The sequence below is a fragment of the Zonotrichia leucophrys genome, chromosome 12 (assembly GCF_028769735.1).
Source record: "Zonotrichia leucophrys gambelii isolate GWCS_2022_RI chromosome 12, RI_Zleu_2.0, whole genome shotgun sequence".
NCBI classification, from domain to species: Eukaryota; Metazoa; Chordata; class Aves; order Passeriformes; family Passerellidae; genus Zonotrichia; species Zonotrichia leucophrys.
This window is the reverse complement of record NC_088182.1, coordinates 16411265-16424694: the sequence shown is the minus strand read 5'-3', so window position 1 is coordinate 16424694 and position 13430 is coordinate 16411265. Positions and strand designations below refer to the sequence as shown.

The following is a 13430-nucleotide window of genomic DNA, read 5'->3' as shown; positions in this document are numbered from 1 at the left end:
TCCTGGTGCCGCTGGATTCTGATCGGCCGCTCGCCTCCGCTGGGTTCCTGTTTCCGGCCGGTCAGGTGTGCTGGGAGCACGGGGGCTGGCTCCTGTGGCAGCGGACGCTTTGAAAGTGACAGACCAGGAAGAAGAGCGGGGGAGTTTTCCGGAGCACGCGAACAAGGGAACAGCCGACAAAGCAAGGCTTTTTAACTTTTATTTATGCTACAGAGCTCGGGAATTATCTCCCAGCGGCTGTTGTTCGACAGGGAGGGGAAGGAAGGCGCGGCCGGCGCCACCCGCTGGGCAGCAGCTGTGGTAGCGCCCGGGTTCCGAGTTGGCGCGCGGTTCGAAAAGTGCGGGGCGCGCGCGCGCCGGGACTGAGCGCTCCATTCCCCTCAGAGCCCTCAGCGCCCGCTCCCATCGCTCACTGCCTTCCCTTCAGCGCCCTCAGCGCCGGGACTGAGCGCTCCATTCCCCTCAGAGCCCGCTCCCATCGCTCACTGCCTTCCCTTCAGCGCCCTCAGCGCCGGGACTGAGCGCTCCCTTCCCCTCGGAGCCCTCAGCGTCCGCTCCCACCGCTCACCGCCCTCCCCTCAGCGCCGGCTCCCTCCGCTCCTCTCTCAGGGCCGGCTGCCGGGGCTCCCCGGGCTCCGGACTGCGCTGCTGGGACACCCGTTCCGCCCCCGGGGCACCTCTGTCACCCCCGAGCCTCGGCGCGGGTCAGCCCCGGCTTCTCGGAGGAGTCGCGATTTCAGCATCGCCCTGCGACGGTCCGGAACTCCGCAGGGAAGCAGCGGGCACGGAACGCACCGGTTCGGTTCTCACAAACGCTCCAAAGCGCTTCCTACCTCCTCCTGTGGCAGCATAAAGTCAAATACTCGGAGCTGTAAACGGGCAGGTAGGTAAAAATGTGAAAGATGTGATGTTAATGCACAAATATTTATAAATATATACATGTGTGATATATAGGAGGAGAACTGTTTGTAAAAGTTCTCTTTTACTTGATTCAAGAGTAGGTATTTTTTTCTAGATATAAAATCTTTGAAGTCGTAATTAGTGTTTGAGTCTTCTGCCGCCTAATGAAATCCTCGAGTTTAAGTAGCTGTAAGTAGTTTATGTCTCCTGTTACTGCTGTTAAAAGAGGCATCAGCTGACCTGAGGTAACGTTCTGGCTGTGGTAATGTTTTTCTTTTTCATACCATATTCTTTATTGTGACTGTGACTTTCTTCACCGTATCCAGTTCAAAAAAATGTGGTGATGACTGGGTGATTATTTAACTGCATATGCTTCCTTTACTCACATAAAAAAAACAAGTTTCTAATGCAAAGCGTGCTTTCAATGTTGTTTTCTTATGTGTGTTATAAAGGCACTGCTTCCTAGGAAATAAACAAATAAAATGTAATTTCCCCCTCATCCCCTTTGACTGAACAATGTTAGTGTGGAACTTGCACCCCACATAGAGCAGGGGTGGTTTAAAACATTTTAAACACCCTACATAGAGTAGGGTGCACAAAACTAAAAGTTGGGTTTTTCCTGGTCAAAAGTATTAGTACATTAATTCTGAGCTGCATATATCTTCCAGAAACTTCTGAATGTGTTGTAGCTAGGCTGAATGTCCGATTATAATTTTTCCTGAAAACTGAGGTTTATTTTTTAAATTATTGGTGAAACGTGTTTGCAGTGAGTGCCTCTGTACTGCTGCTTACTCTGAAGGCAGACTGTGTTAGGAGCAGCTGTGCCTTGTCTGCCCAGGTGAGTCGTTAGGGCAATTGGCCAGAGCTGGTTCTCTTTTCATCTCTGATTGCAGTTGGTTTTCACCTGTGGAGCCTTTTGTTGTTCTATTACAGCAAATGTGAAACAGCTGAGTGCACTCCTGGATCAAATCATGACTAATTAAAAAGGTTCTTAAAGCCTCTGACTCCATTAGATCCCTGATTTAGCTTCTGTCTCTGCAGTGCTCTGTATCTTCAAGCAGTTGCCTAATGTTATATTTGTGATTTTGGAAAATTGAGTGTTCCTGAGAAAAATCCTTATTTTGTTTTATGCAGTGATTCTGAGAAATGGATGAGGGTGATTTTGAAGCTTATGAAAAGGAAATCCAGGCACTGGAAGAAGAAATAAGGCTGCTGACAGAAAAGTACGAAGATATGCGACAAGAATCCGCCTTCTTTTCTGAGAGAGATCTGAGGCAATGTATGTTTTTTCATTGTTGTAAAAAAAAAATGAAGTGGAGTTGTTGGGTTTTAGCACATAACTTCTTACATAGAGTGGTAAGTGACTTTAATATATAGGAAAGAATGCGTGTTATTGATGAATGTTTATGTTGTAACTGGTTTTAACAGAATTTCTTTGTCAAAATTGTTTGGGATGTTAGGACTTTGTAAATGTAAACTCCATGGATAAAAAAAGTCACTTATATGAGTAAAGGCATCTTAGCTCCCTTTTCTTGGATGTTTTTGCACATATCTCAAAATGGACTCTTGCACCTCCAGACTTGGAATAAAAGCTGTGTCTACCTGGCAGTGAATGGAAAGAGTTTATGTAAGTTAGAATAGGTTTATTGTTTCCAGCAATGTGATCCAACTGAAACTTGACTTCTTAGAAACTGATTTGGGTCTGAAAACCATCAGATCCCATTACTAATGCCTGTTATTTAATGATGTTGCTGTACTAACATGTTAGGTCTGGGTATTTTGACCTTTTGGGTTTTTTTTCTTCCATTCTAGAAAATCACTCCAGGAAGAAACTGAAGGAGAAACCAAGGGACATGAATCTCTATCAGAACTGAAAGCTCAGCTTGAAAGTCTAGAAACAGATCTCGCATTTCTAATGGAACTTACTGGGTTTCATTTCACAAGTCATTCCAAGAAAACAGTGGAAAAGAGTAAGCAGTGTTGTGCCCTTTACTGAGCATACTGGTTGCAGTTCATCTGCAAACCTCTCTTCTAATTCCCTGTTAGCAGAAAGACAATTACTTTGAAATACAATAAGATTTGGCTCATTGACAAAATAGTTTCTGAGTCAATATTGTCCTTTCCTTCATGGGAAAGGGACAGACTACTGTTGTGCTTTGCACAGGGGGAAAGTGGAGTTTGTTGGTGGTGTTTTTTAGCACATTAAACTTCTTTACATGAGGAGTGGTAACAGTGGGTACTTTAAATATAACTAAGGGAAGAAATGCGGTAGTTATTGAATAGAAGTGTAATTGATTGTTTTGTAACTTGGTTTTATAACAGCTCAAAACAGGACCGTGCAGAAGCACAGATTATCAGGGAAGTGTCACTCCATACCTTTTCAAGTGGAATTCCAGCTTCTTGAAATGCAGGTAAGGGTCAATGTAAGCTTAAAAAAAAAAAAAAACAGCTACCAAACCAAACTTCAAATGGACCAATGTCACTGCTTCCTTTTCCAGCTGAAAGCCTCAATTGTTTAATCTGAGATTCAGTGTGTTCTTTTGGCTCTTTAACATCTGGAGCCAACTCAGGAATTCTGTGTGCATCTGAGCAAGGTAGTTGATGGTAGATAGAAGGTCAGGTTTAGTGTTGAGCCACAAAGTGGTTGCCATAGAATTATTTGGGTTGGAAAAAACCTTCAAGATCAAGTCCAACTGTTAACCCAGTTCTGCCAAGTCTGTACCAGGTTCCTTCCCAAAGGGTGCTCCCTGCAGGGCGCTCTCTCAGCCTGACACTGAGGGAAAGCCCTGGGAGCACCTGGGGTCCTCCAGCTCTGCCAGGTGCCCACTGGGGCCTGGCCCAGCACAGCTTTCATCCCACACAGCACATTCTATTGGCACATACCTTATTCTGGACGTTGGAAGATGCCACATGTTACCTCTCTGGAAGGAACAGCAAAAGCTAAACCACTACAAACTTCAGCAGCTCTCTTTGTTGATTTGTGTTGAAGGAAGGGGACCAGGACACCAGATGGTTCAACACAGGTCCAGTCCAGTCCGATCCAGTTTATTGAAGAAAGTATCAAACACTTATACAGCAAATAATAAGCTTATGAATATTCTGTAAGCCAAACAATCTATTGGTTAAACTATAGCATTAACTCTTCCTCATTCCTTAGGGGTTACACCTCTCTTTTCTCATGTCTCTTTCACTGTTTGTTATCATACTACAGCTAGGCCCAAGGACACTGCTATCTGTGCAGGTGCAGGACTTGGAATTAGCCATGGTTTTATACTTTTCCAGTCTCTCTAGTCAGCTAAATTCCCAACAGATTTGGGTTTGGTTTTTTTTTCCTTTGATTATATTTGTGTGTGCTTCGTTAGTGTGAGTAGTCATTGCAGCAGTGCCACAAGTTACACCAATGATTGCAGATTTTCTGGGAGGGAGCTCTTTCATAAGACTCTATTCTTAGCACAGAATTCAAGATGCTAAGCAAAGGAAAACAGTTTCTACCCTAATTTGCAATAGCATTTTTCTTACACTTGTACTTTGTAATGGTATTTCTAACATCATGAAAACTTGATTTTTCACCTCAGCTTTAAAGTTGTTAGGTGGGGTTTTTTTTTATTTAATGAGATAGAACTGAGAGTGAACAGTAAAGATGTCCTTGCTATTCCATAGTATGAATTTGGGAATTGAATATTTAGGCAGCCCCACATGGATTTTTATCCTTTGAAACTGCAAGAGTTCAGCTGAATGAGCAACCTCTGAAGTCCATTTGTGACTTAAAACTTGTGATCTTCATGATGCCTCTTTACATTTGCTTGTCTAAAACTGCACTTAGAATGTTTCTCAGCTGCATCTCCTGCAGCCTGATGGCATCTTTGGGGCTCAGAGGGGTTACTGGGTGTTAAATTCACTGCTGATGGTTTTGGTGCTTAAACCACTGCACCACTGAGAGGCAGCACTTGGCTGCCTAATGTCTCAAATTTGGGCTATTTGAATGCTGATGGGATAGGGAATACCAGATGTATGTATACTCAAAAACCCTCACTTCAGCTGTAAAAGTATAATTTTGAGCTGATTTTTGCATGATTTTTTTTTTGCTTGCTGGAAGTACATCATACATACAAAATAACCTGTCCTGACATTAGCATGGCCCAGGTAGTGCAGTTATAACCAGTTTCACCTGTCCTGAGGAGCAAAAGCTGTTTCTGGGAAGTGCCCAGCAGGTAACAGGTCTGTTGGTATGCAGCAGAAGGTCAGGAATAATTTTTTTCACACTGTTAACTGTAGCTATTTATTCTAGTAGTGAAGTCACAACAGAGTTAACTCAGCTTCATGATATTATTAGGAGAGGAGAGGAGCTTGAAAATCGGCCAAAACAAGTCTGAGCCTTTTGGGAAAGCAATCATTTAAAAAGAGGTTCTTTCTTGCCCAAAGATTTCCTTTCAAATCTTTTTATTTGGCCCCACAAAGGCATTTTGGCATGTCAGTAACCCCTCTATTGGCAATCCAGTCCCTTCAGAAGGTGGCATGTCAGCTTGTGACTGCTGGCAGCTTCTCCACAGCTCCATCCTCCTGTTGAACCTTGTGCTCTGAACCTGAAATGATTTTTCCTGCTGTCATTTGGTGCATGCAGCAATCTCTGTAGTGCCTGGCTGTGCTTTTCCCATCTTTAGTGGTGGCAGTGTCAGCAGGGCTCCTGTCCTGAGATGGGTGTGCAGCCCTCTCTTGCCATTCCCATCTTGTAGTGACCTGGTAAAAGAAGTTTAAAGTGAGGCATTTCTGTGCTCTTCAAACCATGATTTTAAGCTTTTTCATTCACTGTTATCGAATCCATTGCTTTGGTGTGCTCAAGAATGCATAGAAAAGAGAATTAACTTCTTTTGTGGCTTCATTTCTACTCTGACCACCTTTTCTCCTTCTTTTACAGCTTATTAATTAATTTAGAATAATTTTATTAACCCACACATATTTCTGAGTAACAGCGATTGTAAAAAAGGACAATATTTTGAGACAAAACTATAAGGTTTAAAATTAAAAAACCAGCACAAAACGAACAGATAAAACCTTGTATGTTAATTTTCTGGTGTATGTGGCAGCTCAAGATTGTGTTGGAATATGAGAAGAATCTTAAAGTGGGATTGATGTGAAAAGAAGTAATGAACCTTCCTTAATAACTCAGGTGTTATTCCAAAATCCTTGTGTGGATAATAGTGCTACTCTTGAAATGAAAGAAACTGTTCACACACACAAACTGTAGTTTCAAAAATGCTGTTTTACGGATTATAGTAGTTAGCAGCATTAATATCTACTTTTTTCTTTATTTTTATATGCAAATAAGCACATCTTCCTCCTCACCAGAGCAATTTTTAAAATATTTTGTTGTTACTTCTCCAATCTAGAAGGATGAGAAAGTGTCTGCTGTTGTTAGTGATCTCAGCATCGTAATGGAATCCAGAGAAGATTCAAATGTGAGCAAGTTTGTGTCACGGTAAGGTGGAATTTTTTGTTCAAGGGTGGTTATTGTGTGGGATATGGGACAGTAAATGCAGTACTGAGTTTTCATGTGAATTGCTGGCAGCCAGTGTCTTTGTGATGAGTCCTTAGCCCAACCTAAACACTTCCATCCCTTTCTGTATCCTGGAGAGAAGATGACAGGCATGTGATTTTGAAGATCTGGAGGACCTTTACAAATTCATGTTATGGAATTGTTCCTCAGATTCTGTGTGAGCTGCACTGTGGGTAATGCCTGAAATGCACATCCAGAACCATTCCCCAGTGTTTGCCTTTCTGATTCTCAGCTCTCAATTCCAGGTCTCTTATTGGCAACAGGATTTATTTCACTGATATCTTTAAAAAATGTAGTTTAAAAACATGCCCTAGTGTATTTGTGCAATAGCTTAAGAAAATTAACATACTAAAACTTAAATGTATGAATGAATGCTGTTTCTTATTGTTTTCTGGAGTATGCCAACTTCTTGTGGTAACATGAGGAGTAAATGATCAAATTATTTGTCTGCAGTATTCCACTGAATTGTGCTAGCAAGCTGTTCTGAGAACAAATCCATTATCACTGAGTCATTGATTTAATTCTTTTTTTTCAGTTGCTTCTTTTGTTTTCTATTATTTTTTGGTCTTGGGGAGGGAGAAGAAGGGCCAACAGATGGATGAAGAGCGAGGTCTATTGAGCTACCTCTGTTTTAGTCTCTACTGAAAAGCTTTGAGATTTCCATATAAATCTGCTCAAGCTTGTGGTGAAACTGGGAAGAACAGCTGACTGCTCTCAAGAAGTGGGATTTAGAAGAGGAAATTGCCCTGTTTTATTCATGGGTATTTTATGACAGCAGAAGTGTATTGGAACTTCATAGTCACACTGGAAAGGAATGTGTTGAAGTAGTGGCAGAGTTTATTTCATCCTGGCTGCAGCCCTGCTCTCTTTCCCTGTCTCTCCTTTTCACCTGGTGCCAGTACTCATAAACAAGCACAAGTTTTCCTGAATGATAGGAGATGGCAGCAAAGCAGGCAGTGCTGTCTCCTGAGTGCCCCTTGGCCTTGTGCCTGTGGATAACCCTGCAGCCAACAGGGTCAGTGGGGTCAGCAGGCTGAAAACTCCTTCTGGGGGTAGGGAACAACCCCAACTTGTTCCCCCATAGCCCCTTCAGATGTCACCTGTCCTGTGCAGTGTGAGGCACTGAGCCCATGGCTGATGCTGGCAGGGCCTGTTTGAGTCCTTCCCCTGTTCCACTGAGTCTGTCACGTCCCTTCAGGGCCTGTTCTCCCAATCCCCTTGTTGAGCTACTCCTCATTGCTTTTTCCAAGCTGCAATCCCCTCATGTCCAGTTTCAGACTTTTCCCAACTAGCTCTTTGTTTTTTAGTCTGCTCCTGAAATTCCTGATTCTTCCCTTCTTTTCCCTCCGTTCCTGACCAGCTGAGTCTGGTCTCCTGCTGTTTTGCTCATTTTCAGCCTCCCTACCAGTTTGTTTTCTTCTCTTGCTTCCTTGGCCCACTCTTGCCAAATCCATTGTCTAGTTCTGTTCTGTCTCCTGGCTGGGATTCTTTTCCTCTCCAGTTTTCTAATTTTTTTTTGCTATGTTTTTTTTTTAAATAATATGTGTCAGAAAATGGTCTTTAAGAACAGCAGAGTTAAAAACCTGGCATTCAGTTCCTGCTTTGGAAGAAAATAGGGGAATACTAGAACACTTGAACAATATCTTCTTAAATGAAGCAAAATTCAGCAGTCTGCAGGTGCTACTGTAATAAATAAATGGTACATCTCTATACAAGAATTGTACATTTTTTAAAAGTGGGTATATTTTAATATAGTTTCTTAATTACTATGTGACAAGAACAGATGTATGCAAATGAAATCCCAATATTTAGTTGTCTTTTTTTGGGTTTCACATGTGTCCCCTTTGGACCACTTATCACTTATGTTGTACTTTATTAGTGTTGAGAACCACAACATCTAAAGAAACTCTTGTCAGTCCTTTTTCCTTTTTTAGACTTGACACCTCATTAATTGTTGGGGGAGTTACCTTTGCATGGATTACTTAGGCAAATAGAGATTTTAAGCAGTATGAAAATTGCTCTTACTTTTTACTAACTAGTTAGAATCTGTAAGTCAGAGTGCAGGATTTAGAAAATGTGCATTATATTAAATGCTGCATGGGCAAAGTCCTCTGTGAATGAAGGGAAGCAGGAATTCTCCCCCCAGCTTTGAGTTGTGCTTTGGTTTTCTGTGCTAATGTAGGAAGTCTTGCATTCTGCAGTGAGTTAAAATTGATTTTCTCCCTTAAAATACATAAAGGAACACATTAAAGGAGGGTTAGGTGCTCTTACAACAGGTAAATTTCCTACATACCTCTGTGTTTTGTTGATATTTTGTGGAAGTGTGTTTGGATGGACAGCCCATGATTTTAAGCTGACAGAATTAGTCTCTGCCTAAATATCCTTTTCAGTGGTTTTGGATGACTTCTCTGTAGCATGGATGTTGGCACTGGAGACAGGTGTTCTCTGCTCCAAGTGGATTTTTGTAATGCTAAATTCCTTCAAAATAAAAAAAGACTTGAATTTTTACCATCCACACTCTTACTACCTTGTTATTTCATACCATGTTTCCTTGGTATTTCAACATTTGGTGTAGTTGACTTCAGGAGGAGGAATTGGGCTAATTTGGGCTAATTAGGAATTAGTGCTAATGGGCAGATTCGATGCTGTGAGAGTTCACTGAACTGGTGAACTCTTACTCCTTTGCCAATATGGATTTACATACAGCTGTTCTTGCCAACAGATTCCCCTTGCTAAACACTGAGTTCAGCTTTTTATTTTGAATTTAGCCAGTGCTATGTGAGAAAAATGCATCCTCAGATATATTGACTAACTTCTACATTGGAACCTGGTTCTTTGAGCTTCTACCCAAAGCTTTTTCTTTCTGTTGATGATCCAGCCTTGAAAATTATCTGCTACATCACCTAAAAATGATTTTGAGGCAAAAAAGAAATCAACTCATAACCATGCTAAACCAATGCTGCCAGTTTTTTTCATCTTGGCCTGGTTTTGCTGGCAGCTGTGACCACTGTGGTAACTTCCTTTAGTGATGCTGTTCTTTCCAGGCTGGGATAAAACTTGTTTGGCTTTTCTTTCACATTTTCAATATCTGAATGACCTTAATGTATTTTTCCCAGTTTTTTTTATGTAGCTGGTTAAGGTTTGCTGTTCTGTATATTAAATAGAGCAGGATTGAAAACACAGCTCTCCCTAGGAAGGCTGAACTGACTTGGTAATCCACTGTTGCAGCCATTCTGTGAATGCCTCAAGTCTGAAAATCCAAAAAAGAATAGCTAATCTCAGGATGTTAGAAGTCAAATTTACATTAGAATTTAAATACTCTAACTTCCTGAAATATTCTCAAACATCAGTCAGGTATCTTCCTCAGTCAGGTTTTGTAAACTTGTAAAATCCTATATTAGTAACCCAAATAAATATTTGTACTTCCAAAGCAGTGCTTGCCAGGTGTGTTTTGATGATGGCTAATGTCAACAATGACATGAAGCCTTTCACCTTTATGTTTAAATAATCATATTTCTTTAGTTATCCTGACATGTTGTTTTTGTGGAGTTCTGCATCCTTTGCATTCTGGCTGCATTTGTTCAGTGAAAACTGCACACCCTTTATGAACTTTTTTTCCTCTTTTCCCCAACAACCCTGCATGTGTGGTTTGCTGCCTGACAGTTTGTCACCTTCTATTGTCTCTTTTCCTTTCTCCATCCTGATTCATACTAGAAATTTGAAAAATCAACATTTCTATCTATCTTTCCCTCCCACTCTCCCCTCCCCAGCATAAGAAGGAGCATGGACCTGTTAGAGCAGATCCAGAGGAGAGTGAGGAGGGTGTTCAGAGGTGGGAGCCTGTCCGGTTTTCGGCTGTTTGGAGGGCCTGGAAAGGCCCGGGGTGGCCTTGGGGCAGCCGCGTTTCAAAGGACGAGAAGAGGCTTCAGTTCTTTTCTCGGTCTCGGTGTTTATTAATTGTTTATCTAAAAGATTTTCTCTCGGCCCGACAGAGCTCTGCTCAGCAGCCAGCCATGAGCACACTCCCTGCCCTCCGGGCAGTCACCTATCTTTATACCCAAAGTTACATATACAATATTTATCATTTTTCCCCAATACCTTTCACCCTTATTGCCCGGTGCACTTTTAGTAATGACCAATCCCAAAGTGCCACCATCACCACAGAAGATGGAGGAGAAGAAGAAGAAGGACAGGACACGCCCCAATTCCTCCATCTTACTTCTCTAAACCCCCCTGTACAGAAATCCTAAACCCTGTGTCTCACTCTCTAATTAACCAATCCCTTCACCATTCACCCCGGTGAAACCCTCCTATCCTCATACAGGTGTCGTCTCCTGTGTAGGATCAAAGTCCAGCCACCAGACACTTCTGGAACATTCCAGGACTCCCGAGCCCCCCAAGGGTGCTCTCGGTGACACCTCAGTCCTGAGGTGCTGAGATCCCACAGGAGCCCCTCTGCTCTGGAGACAAGATCACATCAAGCTTTAACTGTCTGACCAAAGTTTTGGTTTAGGTGCCCTCTGTCCTCAGGCCTCCCTTCCTAGTGAAGCTGCAAGGGAAGTCTTGGAAAGCTGAATTCATCTTGGTTAATCTTGAAAAGCAGAGGCAGGTAACATGTCAGGCAGAGTTGGCTGGCTAGGACAAAGATTTTGGGAATATTTGAAGGTTATTGTTACAATTTGGGAAATGTTACCATTTTGCAGGTTTGGCTTTTACTATGCAACATCTTAGAAAACAAGTTGAACTAGAATAAAATCAAGCTGAGATTTTGCAGGTGGCTACTTTGTTCCCACATTTTACTGGTAAGACAAACACTGGAAACATTGGCTTAGGAATGTGCTCTTCAACCTCTTTTTCAATTATAACACTACAGCTTTTTTTCAGCTTTGTAATTGTTATTTTGGGTGATTTCTACTTCATATTCAAACAATAGTAATGAATTTTTTAAGTGTGAATTTTACATTGATATAGTAATCTGATTATCATATTAGTGTAAAATGATATGATAATCAGATTATCATATACATCTGATAATGAGTGGGTTAAACAATATATTTTTGTTTTATAGCTCTGAAGAATGTGGAGATATTATAACATTTTTCAGAAGCCTTTCAACCTATGCTGAGTGGTATGAGCATCGTAGACACACCTTCCTGCATTTCAAGGTAGTGCCTATCCAACCTTTATTTATTAGTACAATATTTATTCTTTTAAGAAGTTGAGTAAGACAGAGCACTGGAAGTGAAACTGGCTGTCTTTAGCAGAGTAGAGATCTTAATTTTGTACGTGGTGGTGAAGAGAATAGGAGCTAAAAATTTGTGTTGTGTTCAAGGGGCAATTGAGCAGCAATTGCAGTGTTCCTCATGGGTGGAGGAAAATAAGACTCTGCCTTTCTGTGAAGGAGTAAGACAGTTTGCTTTGGTATTCTATTTTATTTTGATTAAAAAAAAAAGAAATTAAAAGAAAATAACACTTGTAGTCTTTGGCATGTAAATGTTGGTTTTGAAGGATTAGATCTGTTTCTCTTGAAGATGTGTCAGCTTGTGTTTGGATGACAGCACTTTCAGTTCTGGAGTGTTTTACTGGTGTGGGAAATAAACTGTTCCTCCCTCCTAACTGGAACATAGCATTTGAGCTTAGTTTAAATTACCGGCATTTGCCTTGTTTGTTTTGGCTTTGTGCTGGTTTTAAGATAAACAACTAATCCTCGGAGTAAAATACTGCAGGCTTACAGACACAAAACATCTTACATGATGCTTTATGTAGGAGAAGGATGTTGAGCTGCTTAATTGTTTGTGGTTTCTTGGCTGAGTTTTTCATACCTCAAGAATTTACTGTCATTCAACTTGACACCATCTTTTCAGCTGTAGTATCAAGTGGGAACTGCACCTTTTCCTATTTTTTCTGCCTTTTAGACCTTTGAGTTCTGTGCTGAATGAATCAATTTCTATTATCAAGCAGAAAATTACTTCTGTTTTCTGATTGCTCAGCTGAGGACTGGATTTTTTTTTAGTGCAATGAAGTGGCATTGCCTAATCCTGCTGGCTTTTGTCTAAGGGCTTTTCTCTAATCCCTCCACAGAAAAGGTAGAGCACCAAGAGCTTTAGGGCTCTGCAATTGTTTTTTCCAGCTTCCCTTGATGCTTTCTGATCCTTAGATCAGCAGTCACTGTGCTTTCTGGGACAGTGATTTGGTTGTTGTAAATATTTCTCATTTTAAAATATAATAACAAGGAAAAAAATAGGAAAGAGTTTTGGAGAAATCTTCAAATTGTTGTTATATAAGCAGTTTTTAAAAATGTTTGAGTATAAACAATGAAATTATCTACTAATTGCTAGAAGATGTGTGAAGATAATTTATTGAAGACACTACAAGTTTGTCAGTATTACAGATGTTCTTTCTAAAGGTAGTTTTATTTCCATGGTCAAAGACAAAGGTAAAGTTGAAAGACAAACCAGTTTGAGAGAGTATTTACCAAATATGACTGACTGTTCTTATGAAGAGTATTTTAGACCTTCTTATTTTTGTTAGCATTGCTAATAATTTAATGTTGAAACAGAAGACTTTCTCAGGTAAGAGAATTAATAAAAGATTCAAATCTGACAATTCATATTAAGTAGATTGCCAAGGAGAATGTATATTTGTAATTTCATGTTTTAGTAATCTGTGGGAAAGCAATTAGACATATGTTGTTAATATATGCATAATACCAACTCAAGAGTCTATCCTGTTTATTCACACTTAGACAAAATTAAAAATTAGTCTGTAATATTTGTATTTATTTTTTCCCCCTACCTGCTCTCTAGACTCTCCTGTTTTGGAGAGAAAACTGCTGGGGGGAGTCTTGGGTTTATAGCTTTTCTATTAATGTGAGGTTTTTTTAAAGAAAACAAGTGCCCAGGCTTTTATGTAGAAATAAAATAGTTTCTGATACTTTTTTCAGAGTGTGGTGTAAAAACACCAAAGGTAGTTTATT

At 40.7% G+C, this 13430-nt stretch overlaps 1 protein-coding gene across 2 annotated transcripts in view; it reads left to right on the top strand.

Annotated features, from left to right (window-relative positions):
* The first annotated feature begins 74 nt into the window (after positions 1-74).
* Positions 75-13430, top strand: part of CENPP (centromere protein P) — a 116055-nt gene continuing 102699 nt past the window's right edge. The window contains exons 1-6 of one of the 2 annotated variants that reach the window (XM_064723916.1): positions 75-883; positions 2035-2179; positions 2713-2870; positions 3223-3311; positions 6288-6376; positions 11523-11619. In XM_064723916.1, coding sequence (XP_064579986.1) covers positions 2816-2870; positions 3223-3311; positions 6288-6376; positions 11523-11619 — 330 coding nt within the window. In that variant the 5' untranslated portion in view covers positions 75-883; positions 2035-2179; positions 2713-2815. Of the gene's footprint in view, positions 884-2034; positions 2184-2712; positions 2871-3222; positions 3312-6287; positions 6377-11522; positions 11620-13430 lie in introns of both variants that reach the window. The other variant, XM_064723917.1, reaches the window with a different exon arrangement.